Raw genomic sequence first — 26912 nt, 5'->3', positions numbered from 1 at the left:
AGTGATCAGGAACAGAGCTTGGAAAAGTTACTTTTTTGAACTACAACTCCCATCAGCCCCAGCCAGTATGGGCACTGGATTGGGCTGATGGGAGTTGTAGTTCAAAAAAGTAACTTTTCCAAGCTCTGATCAGGAAACATTCATGTGGAACCCAGAAACTTCCGAGGAGAATGGTTTTAGTTCCAGTGGAATGCAAATGGTTTTATATTGCACAGAATACATTTGTATTGGGGTGGGGTGAAAACGTTTTGCAAGGGAGGGATGAAGCCTAATTAATAAGGAAGAAGTAAGCTACGGTGGGAAGCTCACAAGAGGTAACACGATGAGGTTCCTTCATAGTTTCATGGGAAAGAGCAGTGCAATGGGAGCTGTGAGGTTCAATCCTATCTTTCGGAGATGCAAATGCAACAAGCTTGCATTTTGGATATTAGTGGGATATATTCAATGTAGCACTAAGGCCAGGATTCCTCCAGCGCAAGGATTTCTCCTTGTGCAACTGAACGTTATACCCTCCTTCTTCTCTGCGTGTCCTCTAAATCTGTTCTTGGTTTTCCCCCAACCCTTCAGCGCAAATTTGGGGATGATGCAGGGGAAAAGAAGGGGAAGTCCTGTTGTGCTAGCGCTACTATTTTGTTGAATGCCACCCAATGATTTTATATACCGCATGAGAGTATTTGTCCATTGAGCCTAGGATCGTCTGCTCTGACTTGCAGCAGCTCTCCTGAGTTTTCAGCAGAGGTCTTTCCCTGATCCTTTTCACTGGAGGTACCAAAGACTGACCTGGGAGGCCTTCTGCATGCAGAACGTGTGCTCTGCCACTGAGCTATGGCCTTCCTCAAAAGGAGGCAGAACTCCCACCACCGCACACCCATAGGCAGGCACAGAAAAGAGATCCATGATAGTGTCTTTGTAGTGTCCAAGGGAATATCGCCGGCTTGGCTCATGCATGCCTGTGTTTAGGATCTTTCCTGTTGAGGATGATATTGTCATCATTGTGACAATACTTGCTCATATCTGTCTATCTGTAATACCTATAGCCCCAAGCAGTTTACAAGATTCTCACAATAAACATCACATAAAATTCTGGTATCGAAAACAAAAATAACAGTGTCCTTATGATGCTAGGATTGTTTCAGTGGAATTTCCTTCCTTCATCCCCTTGGAAGGCATCAGTTCCCACTTATGTTCTCTCCAGCAATGGACCGGGGCTGAATGTATACAGCTAGCTTGTCATACAGATTTGACACAATAATATATAGGAACCTTATCTAGTGATTCTGTTTTTTGAACCTTTAATTGGTTTTGTTGAGAGTTTAGTGCAAATATATCAACTGCCCTCAGTCAAGGAGTCTTGGGGCTGGAGACGATAAAAATATTAAAATATCTGATTAGTTTTTGAAGGATTTGGAAAGTATTTTTTAGGTTCCAAACTACTAAGATGCTATACTGAACACTGAACACACCTCTTTTGAAAACACTTGAAGTTCAATAAAGTAAGTTGGAATGGAGCACTCTTTATTCTGCTTCCTTCACATCCCTCCACCCACAGGTATATGCTTCTGTGCATTTGGTAGTGGTGGTGGGGATTGTTGGCAACAGAGACCCTCTTAGCAAACTGTATTTATCCTACAATTGTGTGCCAACCTATTGAGTAATGAAAGTTTGTTTAGCCAGTACAGTGTTTCTCCAAGCTGCAGGGGGACACAACACACACACGGGTATTTGAGTGTTCTGTATATCCATTTATTTTCTTGTTTTGCTCAGTGGGGAGGGATGGCTGGTGCCTTTGGAGTTCTGTTGTTAGACATGATGTTCCCCTTCAATTGTGGAAGTCCCTTGCCTTGCACACATGTGCCTTGTCCTTGCAGCCATAATTGCAGAGGTTCCTAGTGTTCGTATGTGTGATTTTGAGGCACAGTTCCTCCTAAGGAGGATAAAAAGACAAGTGATGTTCGTGAACCCTTTTTTCCTCCCTGGCTGCATGCAAAGCGTGCCCTTGCCAAATTCTACATGTGTGCTCATTGATGTCTAACTATGAATCCAAATAGTGTGGCTTCATGCTGCATGTCTGTGTGCCCTGTTGCTGTGTTCTCTGGCTGGGGCTTAGATTGGCTGTTGAATTAGTTGGAATCCTATTGACTGTTACGACTTTGGTGCTTGAGCACAGGTGGGCCAACATGCTACTGGAAATGTATTTACTTGCACTACCTTATTTGTAAAGGAGACATTACGCCATCAGGAATGGAGCTGCCCCAAGCAATCATAAGATTCTTCTAGCTATTCTCTCCCATATCTCCAAAGCCATTCTCTCTCCCTCCCAGCCCCCTGGCCGCTGGTAACTAGTACAAGGCTATGGCTGTGTCATTGGTGCCTGGTGTGGTGGCAGCTGTGTTCTGCAGGTGGAGGGATTTAGTGGCACTCCTGACCCACTCAGTGAGCCGTAACTCATGGATAGTGGAATGTAAGCGGAATTTAAAAATGCATTACCCTGTGAGGTTTAGTTTAGGTAGCTGGTATAGTACAGGGGGGAGGAGAGCCTGGCTGGGAGTCCAGAGTCTGTGAGTTCAAATCCCCGCTCGTGTCTCTTGGATGTCAAGGGCCAGCTAAAGATCACCCCCACAGTGAGTGGCTCAGGGGTTACGTGCCCTGCCACCTGTGCAGCCGTGGGAAGCTGCATAGCCCAAGGAGCCCAGTTGCCCCCCAGCTGGCAGTTGTGGACAAGGAAGGGGCTGGCTTGTGTAGCTGTGGCAAGCTGAGCAGGCCATAGCCAGCTGGGGAGGGCTAGTCTCAGAGGGAGGCAATGGTAAACCCCCTCTGAAGACCGCTTACCATGAAATCCCTATGCATAGGGTAGCCATAAGTCGAGATCGATTTGAAGGCAGTCCGTTTCCATTTTTCCATATTTTTTGAACATTTAGGTTCTTCAGTATGAGTAAATATACAGAGTAACTTGTCAGTAAAAGTCTGCTTATCTTTCAGAGCCTTCTAATGAAGATTGATGCTTTCCACTATGTTCAATTGGGTACTGCATATCGGTGAGTTAAGATCTCATTTAAAATATATTAAAAATGCAAACTCTTTACATGTACCTTCTCTTCTTGAATCTGTTGCTTTTTGTTTGCTCGTTATAAAATTATTCTGATGCAGCATTTTAATGGCCTAGTGCCATCGGAGTAAAACTCTTAATTTTATTTTATGGGCAGTGATTAAATTATTACCTACATGACTGAGTGTTGGAGCTGTGACTTGAGCCAGTGCTTTCCAAACACACTGGCAAGACTTACAGAAGTCAGCTGTTTTGCTAATCTCACTGTTCCTTACTGAGCTGTGAAGGAGTGATATTAAGTACAGTAGTCGAAACATGCACAAGTTGCATCAACAGCAGAAGTAAGCTGGCATCCTGCCCTGATAGATGTCCCTAACTGCCATATGTGTTACTGAAGCTGTTTGGAAATGTTCTTTCTGAGAGTAAAACAATAGCAGTCGACTAAGAACAAAGTCAAAAGTTCAAAACACTATGTTTGAAGAAGTTCTTCAAAGTGAATGATTTATTTATTTGAAGTAACTGATTTTGGTAAATACTTTTTAAATAAAAATGCAACAGTTAAGTTTATTGTATGCATACAGATCAACCAGTTTATTTTAACAACTCTTAATTCCTGATGTTGTGAATACTACAAGGGGGCTGGGGAGGCACCAGCTATGCCATCTTTGAACCAGAGTCTAGTACAGGGGTGGCCACTCTGTGTCTCTCCAGATGCTACTGAACTACAGCTCCCATCAGTCTCAGCCAACACAGCTCATGGTCAGGGATGATGGGAGCTGTAGTCCAGTAGCAACTGGAGAGCCACAGAGTGGCCACCCCTGGTCTAGTAGGATGTTCTGCGCTGGAGAAGCAATCAGTGTTATTGCACGTGAGATCTCCTGACGCTCGCTCTCTCTTTCCTCTTTTTGCAACTGTCTGGTATCCTATTACTTTACCCAGCTGTCTCAACCACAACGTGTCCAATATAGTTGACTAACTTCTTAAGATGCAATACCAAGAGCACTGGCTTCAATGAGGAGAGCTTTAATTCTATAGCCAGACATAGGTTTGGAGTTACTTCTTGGTTTTGTTAATAACCTTGGAGTGTGTAATTTCTCTGGCTCCCTGAACTTAGTAGTTCTGTTTGCATCATATGCTTTGTCCTTATCAGTATTAACTTGGAAAGGATGCAATAAAAAAAATCCACTGAAAAACAATGGTACATAAAGCTCTCTTGTGCTATTCAGAAGCTGCTTGGAAAAGGTATGCAGTGATTTGGCTACTTAAAGGATCTTGGGTCAATGGAGCAATACTGAAGTACCTGACAACACACACATACACACAAGCACCTTGAGCCTTTATTATTTTTTTTATAAAATCATGAGAGATTTGTTCACTTGCCCAGTCTCTCCCAAAATACAATGGTACACACCCATTTTGTAACTTTTTAAAAATTGCACAGAATAACAAATCAGAATTGAGTCTTAGTGAAGTGAACACAGCTAGGTACCAGTTTATAAATGCTCCATGAAAAGTTTAATCACGGCTTTCTTTAATATCTCTGGGGGCAAAAGAAAGGCCACACAGCAGCAGAAACAGACTTGGTATGAAGGTCGATTCCTCTTTGATTTTTCAGTTATGTAAAGGGCTTTCACTCCAATCTGTCCTTTTTCTCCTTTCTGGCTTTTATCTCAGTTGAGGTTGACATGCTCTGAAAGCTCTTCTAACTTGTTTATAGAGGGCTGAAGCCAGTGCCTGATGAAGAGCTTATTGAGATGTATGGTGGAACCCAGCACATTCCTTTATACCAGATGAGTGACTTCTATGGCAAGGTATGTAAGCATCCTTATTGACAATTTAATACAATTGGGTATTGGCTCTATTTCTTGGCTAAGAAATGTAATATATGGGAATTAAGTGAAAATGCCAGTGACTTCTTCCAAGTTTGAAAAAAGCAGTGCTTGCCAGTTTAAACATGCTGTTTTTTCAGGAGTTTAAGAAAAATTTATCAGGGAGACAGTGAGTCTGGAGGATTTCTGTGAAATTGTCTTAAACTGTTGCCTGACTGGAAGACTCTGGTTACTTTATGTGGCATCTCTCACTAGCAATGCTGAATAGTTATCCATATTGTTGCATCGTACATAAATATCAACTCACTTCTTATTTGGAGGATGGGGGTGACACCCTTCACAGTCAGCCTCGTTGGATGTCCACAAGTTCCAGTGTTATGAGAGAGGGATAAAGGCTTCTCTCTCTCCATGTCATGCTTAATTTTATAAACTTCTCTCATCGCACTTCTTACTCGCCCGTTCTCTAAATTAAAAAGCCCCAAATGCCACAACCTTTCCTCATTGGGGAGTCGCTTCATTCCCTTGATCATCTTGGTTGCTCTTTTTTGAACCTTTTCCAACTCTACAATATCCTTACTGAGGAGAGGGGACCCGAACTGTACATAGTATTCCAAATGTGCAGTACCATAGATTTGTATAATGGTGTTATGATATTGGCAGTGTAATTTTCAATACCTTTCCTAATGATACCTAGCATGAAATTTGCCTTTTTCACTGCTGCCAGACCGTGGGTTAACATCTTCATTGAGCTATCCACTATAACCCCAAGGTCTCACTCCTGGTCAGTCACTGCCAGTTCAGACCCTATGAGTGTACATGTGAAATTAAGATTTTGTGCCCTGACATGCATCACTTTAGACTTGCTCACATTAAATTGCATTTGCCATTTTACCACCCGTTCACTCAGTTTGGAGAGGTCCTTTTGGAGCTCTTCACAATCTCTTTTTGTTGTAACAACTCTGAACAAATTTGGCCACCTCACTTTTCACTCCTAACTCTATATCATTTATGAACAAATTAAATAGCACAGGTCCCAATACTGATCCTTGGGGGACTCTACTTTTTACATCCCTCCATTAGGAGAACTGTCCATTTATTCCTGCTCTCTGCTTCCTGCTTCTTAACCAATTCCTGATTTACAAGAGAAACTCTCCCTTATTCCATGACTGCTAAGCTTATTCAGGAAACTTTTATCTTGTAAAAAGCTTTTTGAAAGTCTAGGTATACTATGTCCACTGGATCATCTCTGTTTATGTGCTTGTTGACACTCTCATAGAACTCTAATAGGTTGGTGAGACAAGACTTACCCTTGCAGAAGCCATGCTGGCTCTGTTTCAGCAAAGCTTGTTCTTCTATATGCTTGATTATTTTATCTTTAATAATACTTTCCACCAGTTTTCCCAGGACAGACAAGCTAATTGGCTTGTAACTTCCAGGCTCCCTGTGGATCCCTTTTTAAAAATTGGCATTACATTGGCTACTTTCCAATCTCCAGGTTTGTAGGCTGATCTGAGGAGTGAGTTGCATATTTTTGTTAGACTATCAGCAATTTCACATTTGAGTTCTTTGAGAACTGTTGGGTAGATGTCAGTTTGCCAGTTTTTACTTTATCTAAAAGGCCTAGAACTTCATCTCTCATCTGCCTTTGTTCCTCACACTTCCTTCCTGCAAAAGTTAGTTTCAGGCACAGGGATCTGCCCAATAGCTTCCGCTGTGAGAATGGACACAAAAAATTCATTCAGCTTCTCTTATTTTCCTTTAAGCACATCTTTGACTCCCTTGTCATCCGAGGATCCAACCCTTTCCTAGGTGGTCTCCTGCTACTAATGAATGAATGAATGAATGAATTAATGAATCTTTATTTTTACCCCGCCCTTTTTCCAAAACTGGAACTCAGGGTGGCTTACAAATAAAAACTACACATAGGTAAAAAAACATACAAAAATAAACAATTAAAATAGAATTAAACTATTCATGACATTAAAACCATGAAACATACACTTAAGATACTAAGACAATTTAAAACATTAAGAATAGCACCATAGAACAATACAGCAGACCTTATGAGGCCCTATCTTAAACATCTTCTAGTCCAAAAGCCTGTCAGAATAAAAAAGTCTTTGCCTGCCAACGGAAGGATAGCAAGGAAGGGGCCATTCGTGCTTCCCTAAGAAGAGAGTTCCAGAACCTGGGGGCAGCCACCGAGAAGGCCCTATCTCGCGTCCCCACAAATCGCGCTTGCGAAGGTGTGGGGACTGAGAGAAGGGCCTCTCCTGAGGATCTCAATGCCAGCACTTTGAATTGTGACCGGAAACAAACTGGCAGCCAGTGGAGCTGTCGTAACAAGGGGGTTGTATGGTCCCTGTAACCAGCCCCAGTTAGCACTCTGGCTGCAGCTCTTTGTACCAGTTTTAAGTTTCCGAACAGTCTTCAAAGGCAGCCCCACGTAGAGCGCGTTACAGTAATCTAAACGGGATGTAACTAAGGCATTTAAATAATGTTTTGTTGTTATGTCTTTATGTTTTTATCAATGTGCTCCAATTCTTTTTCCTTTTTCTTTTTTTCCGCATCCTATATTATCTGCTTGCACTTACTTTTCATTTGTGTTCCTTTTCGTTCTCATTTGGACAAGACTGCCATTTTTCGAAGGAAGCTTTCTTGTCACTTAACTGTGTAAACTATGTAAATAATCTGCCCTCATGGAATGAGCCTTTGTATTTATTGACTCCTTTTGCGACCAATAATCGTCAGACCTCTAGGGTGAAATATTCTAGCAACCGCAGAAGATTGCAGAAGAACTGGTACTGGTGGGCAGTCTGTCTTTCAGGGAGGCCTAGCTGCCATTACAGATTTTCTCACTGAGGAGTCCTGGATAAGCTTTCAGTGAACCTCAAGGGTGTTTGTTTGTTTGTTTGTTAAATTGTTGTGTTGATGTGTTTGTCATCCTAGGCTCCTTCAGAAGGGCAATAAATAATATGTATGCAATAAATAATCTGAAAACCACTGTTATTCTCTGGAAGAAAGTTAATGATGAGCTATTAGGATAGGTTCTTGTAAAAATTGAAGTAGACAGATTCCCCCCTCCATTTTTATTTTTTATATAAAATTGGGTTGTCAAAAAGTCCCTATTTTTTGGAAGTGCCCACCCCATAGTAGGAAGAAACTAATAAAGCCTTCTCTGTGTTTTTTTATGTTCTGACATGGTGTTCCTGGCCGGAATGCTTGAAAGTTAAAGGAGCAGTTAGCCTAAGGGGAATATCAGGAAGGGCTTACTAAGCTTTGCCACCCATTGATGCCCTTAAACCAGTCTCATGTGTGTGATATTTTCTGTTCCTTTAATTTTATTTGGATTCCAAATAAAACTGTCAAAGTGATACCTGGTAAGAACCAGACATTCTGAAAGAGCTTCTCTTCATAGCAGATGCATCTAAAAGAACTCAGCTTCTTTCACTGTTAAGAATACGCTTGCTGACTCACTTTTTTTTCTTTCAAGCATACAAAGTCAGACTAATGAGTTACTCTTTAGTTTGTTGCTTGTTTGATTAAAATAACAAGTGTTCACAATGTCCTTGAGCTTGTAGATGCTTATGACTGCTTGGTCTATGACCCTGGACTTGGATAGTGCCCAGTACCATCAATATGACTTCATAGCTTAAATAAAACTCTCCTTTATATACAACCTTCTAGCCTGCCAAAGTTTTTTGGGGGAGTGGGGGGTATGCACGTGCCAGCAAGCCTAGATATTACTGAGTCACAAGAGCAGTTGGTTTATTGTAACATTATTATACTACCTATCCACCAAGTCCTCACAAAATATATAAATCAAAATACAAAATAGAGCCATGCCACTAGGTAGAAGGTTTCAAAGCCCTCATTTTGAATGAGAAATAATATCCTGGCAACACATTTATATGTGTTATATTTAAAATACTTATCTCACCTCCTGGGGTCTTTTAAATATACTTAAGGCTGCTTTTCACATTGTTTTAAAACAAACTTCAGGATTTCATCAATAAATATAAAAGTATTGTTTTCTTTTTTAAACAAAAAATTAAAGTACCAGATTAAAAGATGGGAAGCACAGCAGATAAAACAGACATAAAAAGCTAAGGTATTGGTAGAATAACTTTAACTTAGTAAGTCAAATGCCTGCAAAACAAAGGAAGGTAGGTCGGATAAAATGACAGATCCTGTGGTATTAACTAGTACTGCTATAGTGTGTGCGTTGACAGTGTACATACATCCCTACCAACTAATGGGCTAGAAGTAATTTGTTTATGTGATTACAGTTAAACGGTGTGTTCAGTTGGATTAGGTCTTGACTGGCTAAGGCCATTATGATGTGATTGTTTTACTCAATCAGCAAAGATACCAGCTCCCTGGCCATATGGCAATTTCTAGCTGCCTTAATCTGTATTGTAAAGCAGATTGTTTCTCTAGTCAGATGAAAGGAAAGATAATATTTCAGTAGTTCTCAGTTGTTAACAGACTTGCCCTAATTTGTAGTTCAAGCTTAGCTGGTTTTTTTTCCCCCTAGGGTTCAGCTGCTAAAACACAATCCTACTTTTTCTGTATGGTTCTTGCCTTTTCTGAGCCATTCCTAGAGGCTCCTATTTCTTTCATTTAAAGGCCTGGGAAATTGGGGAGTATTTCCTGGGATTAAGAATCATCAGGTATCTGTTGTATTTATGCAGAATCTTCCGATAATTATTATATCGTTTTAGTGACCTGAAAGTTTTGCTGGACCAGGAAAGGTATTGGAATTTCAGGATAGCATGAAATTTGATACCATCAACATTTTGTCATCTAAAACTTTGCCAGATTGATTCTCAGTGCAGTTAAGTCTAGGTACTTGGATTTACTTTAATTTCATTTAGTTTTTTTTATAGAACTAAATCAAAATGCTTCAAAGGGACTTGGGCTATAGGTTATCAGATGACCTGGGTGGAAGGCTGAATTACTTTTTTTTGTTCTGTCCAAGAATGCACACACATTCTTGGCCATTTCTAAGCTTTCCCCAAAATGTACTATCTAGTGCACATTTAGTTAATTCCCATGCAAATAAAAAGCTAACTGATGACCTAACCAGCTGTAGTTACCCAGAGGGATCTAGCACGTTTCTTCCTTGTCTGATGACTTCTGAAAAGGATGCAGTCATGTATATCCACTTGCATTCTGGCAAAGATTTGCTGTGCCTATGAATGTGCAATCTCTCTGTAAACTGAACACGTCTACATTCATTTGCTGTAATGAAATAGTGAGTACAATCTGTCCAGTCATCTTTTTATGCAGCAGTCTGGACTCTGTGGCTAACCTGATTTGGCAAAGTTAATACAGGAAAAATGTACAGCAATCCAAATCCAAAACAATTTGGAATGTAATTTGTAGATCGCAGGTTAATGAGTTAGGCTGCAATCCAGTACATGTCTACTCAGAAGTAAGCTCCATTGGGTTCAGTGGGGCTTACTCCCAGGTAAGTGCATATTGGATTGCAGCCTATGTGAAGTTTCTTTAGAGATACATTAATATCAAGGAATAAATCTGTATAAATCAGTTTTTATAAAGCTGCAGTTTTTCATCTCTTGGATGATTTTGTTTCAAATTTTGTGTGAATGTTTAAAACTTTTTTGCTCTAATTGGGTAATGTTGTTTGTGTTGGTATTGCTTGGCCATATGAAGATGCCTCAGAAACAGTTTCTTTTATTATTTATTCATTTATTAGCAGTTATATCCATTTTTGAATGCGTTCAGTGAGCCACATTCAGCTCAGAAATAAAATCAAACAAAACAACCTCAGTAACATAATAGTAAACTAAAAACAGCATACATCAGCAGATGGGCATTCCTTTACGTCAGTCCTTAAGCTGATGGAACAAGAGGGGTTTGCTAATCTTTTACAAATCCTGATAGAATGAGATGCATTCCACTTAAACGTTTCCAGTATTGTACATCATAGTCTCTAAATGCACCTCATACTTGCATCGTCTGACTCCTTTATATGCATGTCATGTTTGAATTGTTACTTAGGAGAGGAAACCCACAGCTGCTGATTCAAAACCTACAATAAAGCCCTATTGCCTTTGAGCAGGATGTGCTGTGTTCAGCTGAAATGTGAGATACTGCATTCAATCTCACCCTTCATATAGAAGTACATTATTTCAAATAGCAATCTCTCTCTCCACATACAGCATTCTATGCATGTTTGTTTTTATATTACATTTCTTCTTCTGGGCAGGGTCCATCGATTAAACAGTTTATGGACATCTTCTCCCTTCCTGAAATGGCTCTCCTTTCATCAGTGACTGACTATTTCATGACTCACAATATTGAGTATGACCAAGTTCATCTTTACAAGGATATAAGTGTGAGTATATTCTGTGTTAGGGCATAGTCCCTTTGGAACTGTCTGTGTCCTATATGGGTGTTGTGTTATCCAAACATGATGTATCGTTACATATTATTTATAAATAAATTTTAAAAATGAAAAAATCTAGCAGACATTAATTGCTTTTTCAATTAACGTACACTTTAGTGAATGACATATATATATCATTTTAAATCTTAATATTTGTATCTTGTATCTTGTATTGGTATTTGATATTATTTAAGTTGGTTGTGTTTTGTCTGCTCGTCTAATTGTGTTTTTAAGGATTGTTTTAAAACTGAAATGTAATTATATATCTTATTGTTTGTACACCGCCCAGAGAGCTTGCTATGGGCGGTATAGAAATCGAATTAAATAAAAAAAATATTGCATTTGCCAGAGGGGTACCCATGTTAGTCTGTTGCTGAAAAAACAACAAAGAGTCTTGTACCTTAAAGACTAACAGATTTTATCCTGTCATAAGCTTTTGTTGGCTAGAGTCCATTTCATCTTCAAGGTGCCACAATTATTATTTTTTTGCTATATATCATTTGTCATCTTTAGTAATATTTTAAGCTGTTTTTTTAACATCTATATTTTGGTAGTGCTTGCACAAGCAGAACTCTGCTTATACATCTTTAGGATCCAAACCAACTAGTATTCATTTGCTTTGGCCTATCCTTATTTAAACATACTCATATCAATGATTTCATTGGTTTTATGGAAATGGTCCTTTATTTGTTTTTTTCTGTCTTTTTCACACATGTGCACATATCCCTCCCTCAGAGGCCACCGATATACTGAACTGTGCTGGTGCTTTTGAATGCAGTGCAATAACAAAATCTAATCAAAAGTTTCCTGCATCATATGTCAAGCTCCTGACAGTTCAGTCTGTTGGTGATTACACCGTAAAGTTGCATATTCATTGATGGAGCTGTATAAAGTTAAAATACCAGGTTTAAGATTGATACAGAACTGTTCTCTTTTCCATTTTAGGATGCCATTAAAGATGTTCATGTAAAAGGAATGATGTACAAATGGATTGAAAAGGACATGGGTCAGCTAAGCTCTAAATTTTGATTAAGCGTTTTTGAATAGTAATGAATACTGTCTGGCATCTAACAGCTTTAGATTAATGGTCTTGAACCACCAAGCTAAAATTTACCTAAATGTTTTCTTTTTCTGTCATAATGTTTATTATTAGTAGTAGTAGTAGTAGTAGTAGCAGTATTTATTACCTGCCCTTCACCCAGAGGTCCCAGGGTGGGTCACAACATTTTAAAACCCATAATTAAAACAGTTAAAAACAACAACAAAAAATCACAGCAATATTATTAATAATTAGTTTAATCTGTGTCTTGCAGAAAAATATATTCTTCACGGAGATGAAACTTATGCGGTCTTAAATCAACTGGTTAACCATAACAAAAAACTCTTTCTTATCACAAACAGTCCTTTTAGTTTTGTGTGAGTATCATCTCTTACGCATCTTGTTGAAATGGTTACTCATGTGCAAATGTTCAATGACAATAGTAATTCTTCAGTGTAGACCACCTTAATAGCATCTTTCTTGTGTAAACATTTTTATGGTTGGAAAAGCAGGATTTATGTATGTATTAGATTTCTTACCCTCTCTTCACCATAAAGTCCTGGGGCTGAGGGTAAAGATATAATTATACAATTTAAAAACAAGTAAAGCAACTTTTAGTAAGAATTATGCACAGCCGTGAAACTGGAAAAACTGCATTGCCTGGTCTGCTGCTCTAGTTCTATGGTTGTACATTTTGAAAATTACATTTTGAAGGTAATAGCTATCACCCTGAGGGGCAGAATCCTTCCCTGCCCTCATGCATAGTCAGGTCTGTTTCATTGTTCCACCTTGACATGCGTAGGTGCATGCTGCCAGGACTCTATGGGAAATGAGAAGTCTGTGTGCTTCCGATATTCCCATATAGCCTTCCCTTTCTGCATGTTGTGAGTGACTTAAGTTAATGGATCTCTAATTTCTTGAGCAGCCCAAAGGAGAGAACTGGCTGGGAATATGAAAGGTAAATACAGATCTCCTATTTCCTGTAGTGTCCTGGTGTGCTGCTTGATGAGCCCTGTGGAGAACCTTCTGTGCTCCACATCCTCAGTCAGGGAAGGATTGTGCAATAATATAGTTGTAGAATATTAAAAAACAGTGTGTGTGTATGTATTAAATGAACATGTGTAAATGGAATGAAGCCTTTGGGCTCCAAAATGTGTTCTTTTTTTAAAAAAAACACAGCACAAACCCCTTTTTAAACTCTCACATAATATGCGTTCTTTATAGCCTAAGGTGATGGAACAAGTTCTCATCCCTGCTTGTACAGAACTGAAGATGCTGTTGTGTTGTTGATCTAGGCTGGAAATGACTTGGTAGCCAATTTTGGGAATAACTGACTCAAAGAGCACTACCTAAGAAACTTTCATAAGAGCCTGCAAAGTGCTGTAGGCTTCTTCACATGTAACTCAGCACTCAAAATTGGCTCCCTAGCAGAATTCACAAATGGACTTGCCAGTTTGATGGTGAGAGAACCTTTTAGACTAAAGACATGGGTGAGGTCCCTGATGTCAAACTGGACTCTGAAGCCATGCAGATTCTCTGGCAGGGAAGGATTGTATTTGTTTTATTTATTTATTATTTAATTTATATCCCGTCCTTCCTCCCAGCAGGAGCCCAGGGCGGCAATTAATGTACAATAATTTATAACAATTGTATTAATTTACAAGGTCCTTAACAACTTGGATGCAGGATGCAGGATACCTTAAGGACCACCCAATTCCTTATATCCCTGCCCTATTACTGAGGTCTTTGGGGTAGTCACTGTTAGTGGTCCCCCATGGCTTGGATACACAACTTGCATCCATCATGTGTTTAGTATTGCGGGCTCAATTCTGTGGAATGCCTTCCCATCTGAGATCAGACAGGTCCCCATCCTGTTTATCTATCAGTGGGCATTTTAAATAAGCTTTTCTGGTTTTATGGTTAATTTTAACTTGTTTTATATTTTGTATCTCTCTTGTAACCTCATTGTGCACTGTTCAAAAACTATGTTTATTTATTGTTTGATTTATATCCAGCCCTTCCTCCCAGCAGGAGCACAGGGCAGCAAACAAAAGCACTAAAAACACTTTAAAATACTGTTGTGAGTATTTGGAATGGATGATTCCTGTGGGTCCCCTTCCATCTTCTGGTTTGGAATCCTGTGCCTTGGGGTGGGGAACTCTGCTCTGCTGGTCAGATAAGCTTCTTTTGTTAAACAAATAGAGTGGCCAGGTTTGTAATGGGTCTATCAGGTGCCCAGCAACTGGTGAATGGGCCAGGAAGATCCTTTTGTCATTGAAACTCTTCAGGAGAGCCTTCCTCCCCTCCTGGCAGCTAGCAGAGGTTAGTGCTTTGGTGTGTATTTTAGAGAGTGTCTAGAGAAAGGCTGGGAACCGGAGGCAGGCAGAGAGGCTCTCTCTCTCTGCATGATGGCTTTAGGATGCCTCCTGTAACACTGATGGAAAAGCTGGATATTGGACTGCTGATGCCTTGAACCCCTCCATCCTAAGCTAAGGTTGGAATGTGTGTAAATAAATAAACCATATTTCATAAAGACACTGCAGTCTCTGCTGACCTTCTTCCCAAAGGAAACCAACCCTGGATGAACGCAGGGACCCCTGAAATCTCACCGCTCAGAGATTGGGGAGGCGTGCAACAATACATTAAAGCAAAACATATTTAAAAACAATTTTTTTAAAAAGCTTTCAAAACATCTTTTTTTTAAAAAAAAGGTGAAAAATATTTTTTTTAAAAGAAGGTTTATAAACATATTAAAAAGCAATTCCAACACAGATGCAGAACGGGATAAGGTCTCAACTTTAAAGGCTTGTTGAAAGAGGAAGGTCTTCAATAGGCACCAAAAAGATAACAGAGATGGTGCCTGTTTAATATTTATGGGGAGGGAATTCCACAGGGTAGGTGCCGCCACATGTTGTGCAGAACAGACCTCCTGATAAGATGGTATCATCTGGGTATATAAGGAATAAGACGGTCTTTCAGGTATCCTGGTCCCAAGCTGTGTAGGGCTTTGTACACCAAAAGTAGAACCTTGAACTTGGCCTGGTAGCAAATGGGCAGCCAGTGCAATTTTTTCAGCAGCGGGATTACATGTTGGCAATACTCTGCCCAAGTGAGCAGTCTCACCACTGCATTTTGCACCAGCTGCAACTTCCGGACCAACCTCAAGGGCAGCCCCACATAGAGCGCATTACAGTAATCCAGCCTGGAGGTTACCAGTGCATGGACAACAGTGGTCAGGCTATCCTGGTCCAGAAACGGCTGCAGCTGTCTTACCAGCTGAAACTGGTAAAAGGCACTCCTAGCCACCTGGGCCTCCAGCAACAAAGATGGATCCAGTACCCCCAGACTACAGACCTGCTCTTTCAGAGGGTGTACAACCCCCTCCAAAGCAGGCAACAGACCAATAATCTGAACTCAGGAACCACCAACCCACAGGTCTTCCGTCTTGCTAGGATTCAGACTCAGTTTATTGGCCCTCATCCAGCCCACCACCAAGTTCAGGCAGCGGTCCAGGGCTTGCATAGCTGCTCCCGATTATGTTATAGAGAAATAGAGTTGGGTATAGTCAGCATACTGCTGACACTTTGCCCCAAATCTCCTGATGACCGCTCCCAAGGGCTTCACATAGATGTTAAACAGCATGGGGGACAAGATGGTACCCTGCGGCACCCCACAGCACAACTGTCAGGGGGCTGAAAGACAATCACCCAATGCTCTTCTCTGGAAACGACCCTGCAGATAGGATCGGAACCACAGTAAAACAGCGCCTCCAATACCCATCTCACCTAGTTGGCCCAGAAGGATACCATGGTCAATGGCATCAAAAGCCACCGAGAGATCAAGTAAGAATAACAGGGTTGTACGCCTCCATCCTTCTCCCAATAAAGGTCATCCATCAGGGTGACCAAGGCCAATTCAGTTCCATAACCAGGCCTGAACCCAGACTGGAATGGGTCAAGATAATCTGTTTTATCCAAGAGTACTTGCAATTGCTGCGCCACAACCCTCTTAGTCACCTTCCCTAAGAAGGGGGTATTTGTGACCGGTCAGTAATTGTCCCAGACCAATGGGTTCAGGGTGGGCTTTTTCACGAGTGATTGGATCACCACTTTTTTCAGGGTGGCTGGAACCACTCCCTCCCACAATGATGCATTGACCACACCCTGGATCCACTCGGTCAAATCCCCTCGGCAAGCTTTAATAAGCCAAGAAGGGCAAGGGTTGAGAGGACACGTTGCTGGCCTCATCACTGCAAGCACCTTGTCTACATCATCAGGCTGCATCAACTGAAACCGTTCCCAAGAAGTTGCAGCAGATGTTGCACTGGACACCTCATTGGGGACTACAGTAGATGTGGATGGGGCATCAAGACTGCTATCAAAGTGAGCAATTTTACCCTTGCAAACAATTCACAGTGGGCCTCTGAAGAGTCTAAAACTCCATTTCCTGGAGTTGATGTCAACAGACCCCTGACAATACGGAAAAGCTCCACTGGATGGCTACTTGAGGATGCGATGGTGGCAGAGAAGTAGGAACCATATCAAGAGCCCAACGCGCCTCACTATTCCACAGTGTGACAAGGGTTCAACAGGGTCACCTGCTCTATCTGCTGGGAACTCCCCCAGGGCATTCAAGAATCCAGTAGATTCCATTAGTCTCCGGGGGTGGGGCTATCTTAATCTGTCCACCATCCTTGCAGGGAAGGATCAGAGTCTAAACTTTACCAGGAAGCGGTCTAACCATGACAATGGGGTGACATCCTCCCCCCACCTCCAGACCACACCTTCCTCCATGTGAAGCAAAAACCAAGTCGAGGGTGTGTCCTGCCCTATGCGTCGGGCCAGTGACAGCTTGAGACAGCCCCATGGTCGTCATGGAGGCCATGAAGTCCTGAACGGGAACACTAGAGGCAGCCTTTGCAGGGACATTGAAATCACCCAGCACTATCGTTCTGGGCTCCTCCAACACCACAGCTGAGACGGCCTCCGCCAGCTCAATCAGAGAAGCTGCCAGGCAGTAGGGTGGATGGTACATCAGCAGCAACCCTAGTTTCCTGTCTCCTTGGCCTGACACTAGGTGCAGGCTGTCACAGCCAGCTCTAAGACAGAGAGGTTTTCTGGTGACAGAGATGGAAGTTCTGTAGACCACAGCAACTCCTTCCCCCCCCCCGTCCCTGCAGCCTGTACTTGTGTTGCACCAAGTATCCAAGTGGGCAAAGCTGGGTCAGAACAACTCCCAGCTCACCACCCAGGTCTTGGTAATACAAACTGAATTGGCATCTTCATCTATGATCAAATCATGGATAAATGTGGTCTTATTGTGTACTGATCTGGCGTTAAACAACACACACAGGCCAGTGGGCACAGCAAATGAGCAACAAGGAACCCATCCATGAGAGGAGTGGCAGCAACGAACAAGGCGTAGATAGTCTTGCACTCATCCTGTATGGTAATTCACCACCTCCCCGTGGCTATACTTACCTCTGTCCGTGATTACTGAGATTGGGTTGGCATCACCCATGTTCCTCCTTACTGAGACTCCTTCTAAACACCCAATATGGACCCAAGAAGAGCCCACCAACAAAACCTACCTGAGTCAATTATCAATTATCCCAGTAGGCCTCTGCGAGAATTGGGAACAGTCAGACCCACTCAATATTTTTCACACAGGGCACATCTACTCCCCACCTGTCTCACACCCAGGGAGGGCCACCCTTCTGCCAGTTACAGACTCTCACTCTGAAGGCAGCTGGTGACTTTTTCCTATAATTCAGTTCATTGCACAGGCTCTCACCCTGCGCAGGAACTACACATGAGCCATTTGCCCTCCCAACTACCAAATCTTCTCCAGATTGGTTGGGGGGGGGGAAGAAAGAAATAGAAGAGGGTAGCGCCCTCGGGATTTCCTGAAGGACAACCCCCTTCAGTGGCGACCCTGCTGACAGCAGACCCACCACCCAAGGGCAGCTGGGCTTTTATGCCTCCTGATCCAGCCAGGAGCTGATGCAAGAGGCTGCGGGATTAACTGCAGCCTCTCTCTGGAGCAAGGGTCAGGCAGGGGGTCCCAGTCCTTGCAGCACTTACCAGGAACTTCAGCTGTCTCAAGAGACAGCAACCTAGAGGAGCAAGCAGCGAGCACCCAGATGCTCAGATATTCACTCCCAGGGCAGGTCTTTTTCAGTCCCCCTAGTGCAGCAGCTGCTCAGTGTTGTTGAGCAGATATAAATTGTAGGAATAAATGATTAAGAAAGTTGTATAATATTAAGACCATTGTGTGTATTAAAGATAATCTAATGAACGCATGTAAATGGACTGAAGCCTTCTGCTTTCTGAATGCTTCTGAAGCCCACCAAGATATCGAGGATAAGAACCCATCCTTTCCTGAGCCTAGAGAAAGGTGAAGGCTTATTCCTGAGGTTGACCTGTGCTTCAGAGGTACCTGGGGGAAAGTGTGAAGACTTACTGCTTCCAAGGGCCTCCAACTTGGGACCACCCCTCCTCCAATTTAATTTGGGAGGGATTGATTGGTAGCCAGTGAAAAATTGTGACCTCCCCAAAGCTAGCCAAAATTTGTGCTGTCCTGGTCTGTTTTCCTGTATGTCCCATACAACCACAAACAAGCACGTGCATGTGTTTCCAGTTTTGCTGATTTTTAAAAGTGCAATGCATTAAACAACCCTGGCAGCAGCTGGTTGTACTTTCCTCTGAGTCTAACTGGCCTATCTGAGCTGGTCAGTATAGGGTTACTCCCATTCCTGCCCGCAACCTTGCAGATCTGTCTTCAGTAACATTAATTTTACAAAATTGTCTTGACAGCTTCTGGAATTTAAAGGGAAGAAAGAGCATTTTGAGGGCCCTGTTTTTTGTGTACACTAACAGTAAGCCCTAACAAAATGCCACTTCCTTTGTGCTTTTAGGAAAAAGGAATAGAAAGTGTTAAAAAAAAAAGTGGTTTATAATCCCAGTCTTTCATGAGAATGAAACAAAATCTTTTTCTAGACCATCATTCACGAAATAACCTTTTCCTGTTTTTATCTCCAGTGATAAAGGAATGAAGCATATGGTTGGCAAAAACTGGCGAGACCTTTTTGACATGGTCATTGTGCAAGCAGATAAGCCGAATTTCTTCACTGATAGACGCAAGTATGTTTCTTGATTGTATTATGCTCTTTAGATTAGATCTATACATTACATTTAAACATGCAGCTATTGCCCAAAATGGCAACTGCACATTCTGCACTTCTTTGCTCACATAATTAGTTGATAATAAAGAGAGCAAGGCCCGGAATGTGGAACATCACAATGCCAGGCTATGAGTAAGTATTCTGACCAGCAGGTTGGGGAGAGAGAGGAATTAAATGTGCAGTTGCAGTGTTTTAACAGCAGCTGTGTACTTTTAATACAGCATTTATTTGTGACCTTCCTGTAGTCCTAAACATGCTTATGTAGAAGTAGGATTCATTAACATCAGTGTGCTTTGTTTCAAGATGCCTAGTGACTTTTTGCATTTTCATAATCTGGCCAGATCAGTCCAAGCTCCTTTTCCTAAAACTGTTTGTCAAATTGTGCGGAAATGTATTAGAGTAATTCCAAATCTAGTGTGGACTATTTGGGGTCTTTAATGTTCTGTGTAATGCAACCTATTGAAGTCAGGCATTCATGTACAAAAATCCCATTAGCCAGTTTCAGAACACTTTTCCTCTCTCCTGGCTGCCTTCTGTGTGTGTTGGGACTTTTATGTATGTTGAGGCCTTAACATCCTAGAAAAGGAAAGTGACACAGTATCCTAACTATTTTATCTAAAACAGACTGTACTTGTTCATTATATAAACTGTTGAGAACAAATGAGTCAATTTCTTTCCTCCTGCTGTCATTAACAAGCTTTTGAACAACTCACATAATAAACTAATGATGACTTACCTACAAGGTGTTTTCACCCTGGCTAAAGAAGTCATTCACTTTAATCACTTCTCATTTGTCATCATACTTTATGTTTTCATATCAAGATAAGGATTTGCAAGCCTGTAATATTTGTTTGACTTTTGTAGACCTTTCAGAAAAATGGATGAAAAGGGTTCACTTCACTGGGACAAAATAAGCAAACTGGAAAAGGGGGAAATCTATAAACAGGTAAAACTGCTTGACAGTATCTTATCACTTCATGCCTTGGCTTAAGGATGCTAGCATTTTTTTTGGAGTCGCTTTGAAGTGCAAGAACAAGTTATGACAATCATATTTGCCACTCTTCTTTAATGGCTGTAATTTTCTAGTTTTTTCCATGGCTTCTTAATTTCCATTTGTTAGAATCTCCCATTTTAAAAACTGGGGTGCATATATGCCATAAGATAAAGGCTAAGTGTGGTTACTCTGCTGGGATGTGTAATTATCCTTCCAAATCTGTACTCATATTTTTTCTTGTTCTTTTAATATAGTTCCATCCCATTGTTACTGAAGAAAAGCTGGCTAGGTTGTGTTTTCCTACTTTAACACTTAGGCTAGGTTGTCTATTCCATAGGTCCTTTAGACTAGGAGCTAGCAGGGGCTTGGAAAATCTGTTGTGGGAGGCTAAGAGATAATTGTTCAGTAGAAGATACCAGTGAAAGTTTGTTAGTATTCCTCTTCTGCAGCTGAGCTCTCTTGAAGTCCGAACTGGTTCTGAGGCAGTGCAGTGATGAAATCAAGCTCTTGAAATTGAAAGTTCAAAGTATGTCATTGCATTTCATTGTTGAATCAAAGAACATGATTTTGGGCATAGCAATATTTATTTATTTATTTATTTATTTATATCCCACCCTTCCTCCTAGCAGGAGCCCAGGGCAGCAAACAAAAGCAATAAAAACACTTTACAACATCATAAAAACAGACTTTAAAATACATTAAAACAAAACATCTTTAAAAACATTTTTTTAAAAGCTTAAAATAAAGTAAAAAGAAGGAAAAAAAGGTTAAAAACATATTAAGAAAGGTTTAAAAACATATTAAAAAGCAATTCCAACACAGACGCAGACTGGGATAAGGTCTCAACTTAAAAGGCTTGTGCCAATTAGACAATGGCTATAACATCCAAATATATAAAATAGGCAAAAGATGAATAAATCCCTCCAGGCTTTGATAATGGAATGCTGTGGGAGAGAGGCTGGGAAGATGGGAAAAACTCTGTAGATTCATACCACATGTGACCTAATACTCATGCAAAACACTCCCAGTACGGGAATTATTTTGGCCAGTAGTTTCCTAGTTGTGTTGCTCCCAACTCTCTTTATTACATACTCCATCTTAGAAGCCAACATGTTACCATATTTGCAATGTGTCAGCATAAACATTTGAATGGTTGTCATAGTTATGGTGAGATAATTATTGATGTGTGCGTATGCAGTTAACATCAAATTTCCACTGAAATTGGCATAATGTTTCTCTGTTCTTACCAGGAATGCCAGTGGTAGGGAAAGTTTCCTAAAGTTGGAATGATCTTTTAAACAGCAAAAACATTGTTTATTAATCCTGCATGAATCTGAATGTGTTGGGCTTGGGTTTATATCGGTGGCAATGAAACTCTAGTTCCATTCATTAAGAAGCGCAAAAATTAAAAAAGGCAGAGCTTAATTGGTTTCCATTATTTTAAAAATGAGTAAGCGTGAAGAGGAACTAGCAGTCTGTGTTATGCTGCTAGGCTATCTGAGGACAGATCTGCCTTGTAGCCCAGTCAAAACATATACCAAAATTGGGCCAAGGGGGAGAGGTTCTAGGAGCAGATAATGCCCTCTATACAAAAAAAGGTATATGTTCGTATGGTAGCCTGTGTCCCACTTTAAGAAACCTTGGGATAGCATGTTGGGATGGGGCCTGGAGTATCTAGGTTGAAATCACAGTTCAGCATGCAGCAAATTGAATCGCAACTTATTGATGCTTAGAGTAGACCCATTTAAGTCAATGGGGTTGAGTCTTAAGCATGACTAAGTCTGGATGCAGCCCCCTTTTTGGTGTAGTTTTTAAACTGTTGTATTGGAGTGGCAGTGGCCTCTCATATAAGGTTACAGTGAGGCTGAATGAGAGAAGAACTTAACTCACCATGAGCCTTAGGGAATAGTTGGTCTACATACCTAGCAATTGATGTATACACAAGCAAAGTGTAAGATATGAATTTGTATAAATGATGGAATTATAAATTAGCTTTCAAAAGTCCCCATTTTCTCTAATTTCAAAGTTCCCGTGAGAACTCCTTAAGCTTTTACCATAGTTTTTTTTAATAAGCAGCTTATTATGAACAATTTTTTTTTGTTTCCTTGGCTCCATAAAAGAATCAAAGATGTGTGAGACTTATTTTTTTTGACCTTTTCAAGAAAAGTGGACAGTGTTTTTCCTTGCAAAAAGAAACCAGATACTTAGTTTATTCTCACATTCTTTTGTTCATCTTGTTTCAGGGCAATCTGTTTGATTTTCTGCGGCTAACGGGCTGGCGTGGGTCCAAGGTCCTTTATTTTGGTGACCATTTGTACAGTGACCTTGCAGTAAGTATTGCTGTCCCACATGGAATTTTCTGCTTCTGTTTAATGTTCTCTGCTTGCTACCAGAATCCAAGGAGGGCTTCATTATTCAGTATTTTTGCTTTAGGAGAGGTATGGGGAACCTTTGGCCTGTAGATGTTGTTGAATTACAACTCCCATCAGCCCCAGCAAGCATGGCCAATGGTCAGGGATGATGGGAGTTGTAGTTCAGCAACAACTGGTGGGCTAAAGGTCTCCCACACCTTCTCTAGCATATATTTGTGGAAGACGTTAATCTTATGGCTTTGATTCTTCAATGTCCACTGTAGTTCCCATTTACCCAATCCTGATTTAAACCCAGACTAGCATCAAATCTATTGTAAAAGGTCAGATATTTTTTCATGGTCTGCTGTTTCGGGCACCTTTCCAAACTGGGCTCCACATGTAGCAATTTTTAAGAACAACAGTTTCAAATTAAATGTTGGATTTTTTTTTCTCTGTAGCATGTTTGTCTTACATTTTTAACATTATTTTTCTAAAGGGGGTTTGCAAAATGTTGATTTTTTTTCTCCCCACTCCTTCTCACTTTTCTGCTTTGCCACATCTACTATCTATTCCAGGAAGCCCCAGGTTTGTAAGGGAGGGTGCAGGGTGCTTCAGCTGGAAGGAAGCCCACTGCTGTGCATGTTTAGTCAGAAATACTGTACTGGGGCCTGTTATATTGATGATGAGACTGAGGATAAAAGAGCTTCTTTATTCTTAATAAGAGTTTTTTCACTGTTGAGAAGGCCTTTTCTTGACTTGGACCCTAGCATCATGTGCTGTCTGCTTTCAAAAGTATATTTAATGGGTGTAGTTTCTCTGCCATATTTGGCAAGAAGCATCCTAATTAATGTACCATGTCCAAAAAAAATTCAGTCCTGTGATGGAGTCTGGAGGTTTGATTGCAGAAATGGCTTCTACTTTCTTAGGATCTAGACTCACACCATGCTCATTTATGCAGTGTCCAAGATATGTAAGGTCTTTCTGGCGTAAGATGCATTTGCTGTTGTTGAGTCTTAACCCTGCTGCCTTTATTGTTGCTAAGACTTTGCCCAATCTTTCATCATGTTCTGCCATTGTCGCACCATAAACCAACACATTGTCCATGAACTCTGAAACGCCTTCCAAGTGTAACATCTCCGACATTTCTCTCTGGAGCAGCTCAGGTGCACTTGAAATTCCAAATGGCAATCTCTTGAAGAAGTATCTCCCAAACAGAGTGATGAATGTAGTCAATTTAGCAGTGTCGGCACCCAGGCGGATCTGCCAGAATCCACTTGCAGCATCAAGCAATGAAAATACGTGGGCATCAGCTAACTGTGTCAGGATATCATCCATAGTAGGAAGAATTTACTTTTCCCACTTGACAGCTTTATTTAGTTGTTTTAGATCCACACATACGCGTACTGTTCCATCCTTTTTTGGTACTGGAACCATTGGCATGCACCAATCAGTAGGTTCTGTGATAGGTTCTGCAACTTCACAGTGAACCATTCTATCTAGTTCTGCTTTTATTTTGGGTAGCAGTGGAACTGATATTGTTCTGGCAGTGTGAATAGCATAAGGTACAGCCCCTTCTTTGAGCCTTATCTGTACTGGTGGTGTCTTCAAAGTTCCAACTGGAAATTTCTGTGGAAAGCTCATCTAAACGTTGCAAACAACCCCATCATAGTTGCAGCATCTCGGCTTAGGAGGTTATTAGTCTTTGCCAGAGTTTTCTGCTGCTCCATGATTTCACTCACCATTCTAGTGCGGCACACAGCGGCAAAATAACACATCTTCTTACATTTGTGGCATTCTGCAGCCTTTGCAGGACAGACTGCTCTTTGTGTATGCCCGTTCCCACATCTTGGGCATCTAGGGGCTTCTATTTGAGCATTAGATGTTTGGCTGTACATTTGTTTCTGGTATTCTGGAGTTTGGGGTTTCCATTTCTGCAGGGGTTTCTCGGCTATTTCTTGCAGCCCTTGTAAAGCACCCTTGTCTTGGACCTGGCCTTTGATAAGCTCTGAGTTTCTTATCATCTCCACAGCCCTCTCCAAAGTGAGATTGGATTTCATCTGCAGCTTCTGGGACATGTCTTTATCCAAAATTCCCACTACCAATCGGTCTCTGAGCATTTCACTCCTGGTGTCCCCAAAAGCACATTCATCAGCTCTCTCATGCAGTGTCAGGATGCAGGATTGGGACCCTAGCACTTCAGAGGATGAGCAGGAGATCACTTTCTCAGAGCTGGGTGAAGAGGGGGAGGGAGAACACTCAGAGATAGTGTTGCCCAGCGACCGCAGAGGCCTTGAAACTCCAGCAGACAAAGTTACAGACACTACTCAGGAATTTCCCATGCTGACCCCCCTCACTGAGCCAGAGCCGTTAGACCAAGAAGGAGGGGGGATTCCACTCCCTCCTCAGCCAGGGAAAAGTCAGCCTGATGGGCATGACGCTCACCCCCCCTTTCTCCAATCCCAGAAACAGAATCTTCAGAAGAGGAGGGGGAGGCAGAACTTCCACCCTCTCCACGAACCCGGAGAAGGGAAAAACGAGTCAGGGGGAGAGAGAGAAGGGGCGGGGAAGAAATTGTCCTAAGGCGGAGTGAGAGAATTCACGCCAGAAAGCCCCCTTAAAAAGGATAAGGGGGGACGGGAATTCCTTGTTCTGTCAACTCTCTTGCATGTCGCAGGACACGTGTATTGTGTTGCTTCATGAGGAGACGTAGTCTCTGTCTGGATATTACATTAATAAAAACTGAATTGCTTTCATCAGCTGGTGTGTTTCCTGAGTCCAGCCCTGGACACGACATGCAGCCATATTATGTAGGCTTCTGCAGATTCCCCTGGTTTCTGATGTCTGGTGAAAGCATGCCCTCTCATGAATGAGATTTTTCTTTGGCACAAAATATTCATCAAATTTCCCCAGGACTAGGAGACAGTCATCCTGGCCCTCTGCAGCAGCAGACTCAAATGATTTAAATATCTGCTCTGCTTGCTGGCCCATGGCATAAATCAAGGCGCATACTTGAATTTCTTCCTTCTCTTCATTCAGTTTTGAATGACACTGTTGACACTGCTCTCATGAAATCTCTGCAGATATTTTATTGAAAGGTTTTAGTGAGTACGTATCTGACATAATTGTTTTTGAAATGTATATTTTTATTGTACACTATCTCAGTATTTCAGAAGGGTAGGGTATATATTTTTGTAATGTAGAAAAAAACAACAGTTCAGGGCACCATGGGTTGTTGGCTGGTAGAGGTATGATCTGTTTGTAAGTAAACTCCATAACCTGCAGTTGCAGACACTCTCATCTACAAACTTATTTCACTGTCATGTTTTCTTTACCAAATCTTCCTTTTACTTTATTTAAAAATAAAACACCACCACTAGACATTTCTGTAGTACATTGTGTTCATCCCATTGCTGTTCCCCACCCTGTTCCATCACTTCTAAGGACTGGCAGTCCTCAAGGACTAATAAACCAAAAAAATGTTATGGGAAAGATTAGACATTGTGATGTTTTTATTTTATCCTATAGTATAATTCAAACAACTGTGTTCTTGCTGGTTGTTGGTAAGAATTGACCACAGGCAAGGAAGTTTATAAATTGGATGGAAATGTGTTTGTGTCCTTCAGGCTATTAATTGACTTACATCAGTGTGTGAGAGTGCTATTAAAATATTTATTGTGGATTTCCTTTGAAGGCTGTATCACAGTGTCCTATGCCATGCCTTTCCCATCCTGCTTCTTAGGATCTAATGCTGCGTCATGGTTGGAGGACAGGAGCTATTGTTCCAGAACTAGAAACAGAAATCCGAATCATTAATACGGAACAATACATGCACTCTTTGACTTGGCAGCAGGCTCTTACAGGACTACTGGAGAGAATGCAGGTAACATAGACCAAATGATGTTCATAGAGAGTATCACCGAGCATGATTATTATTAGGAACTCCATCATCCTAACCTTAACGAAGACCATTTCTTGGCTATACTTTGTCTTTTTTCCCCTCTGGGGATGGAAAGAGATGTAAAACTGCAACTTTTGTAAGTATTGGAATGTATATT

At 41.3% G+C, this 26912-nt stretch overlaps 1 protein-coding gene across 2 annotated transcripts in view; it reads left to right on the top strand.

The window, feature by feature from the left end:
• The window catches only part of NT5DC2 (5'-nucleotidase domain containing 2), a 43826-nt gene that overhangs the window by 12607 nt on the left and 4307 nt on the right, over positions 1-26912 (top strand). For both annotated transcript variants that reach the window (XM_061617984.1, XM_061617983.1), the window contains 9 exons: positions 2980-3035; positions 4764-4857; positions 11111-11239; positions 12236-12296; positions 12604-12706; positions 19370-19471; positions 20377-20458; positions 22750-22836; positions 26597-26737. In XM_061617984.1, the coding sequence (XP_061473968.1) occupies positions 2980-3035; positions 4764-4857; positions 11111-11239; positions 12236-12296; positions 12604-12706; positions 19370-19471; positions 20377-20458; positions 22750-22836; positions 26597-26737 (855 nt within the window). The remainder of the gene's footprint in view (positions 1-2979; positions 3036-4763; positions 4858-11110; positions 11240-12235; positions 12297-12603; positions 12707-19369; positions 19472-20376; positions 20459-22749; positions 22837-26596; positions 26738-26912) is intronic.

This window comes from Rhineura floridana, chromosome 3 (genome assembly GCF_030035675.1).
Source record: "Rhineura floridana isolate rRhiFlo1 chromosome 3, rRhiFlo1.hap2, whole genome shotgun sequence".
Taxonomy (NCBI): domain Eukaryota; kingdom Metazoa; phylum Chordata; class Lepidosauria; order Squamata; family Rhineuridae; genus Rhineura; species Rhineura floridana.
The sequence above is the reverse complement of the archived record's forward strand: the minus strand, read 5'-3'. Positions and strand labels throughout refer to the sequence as shown.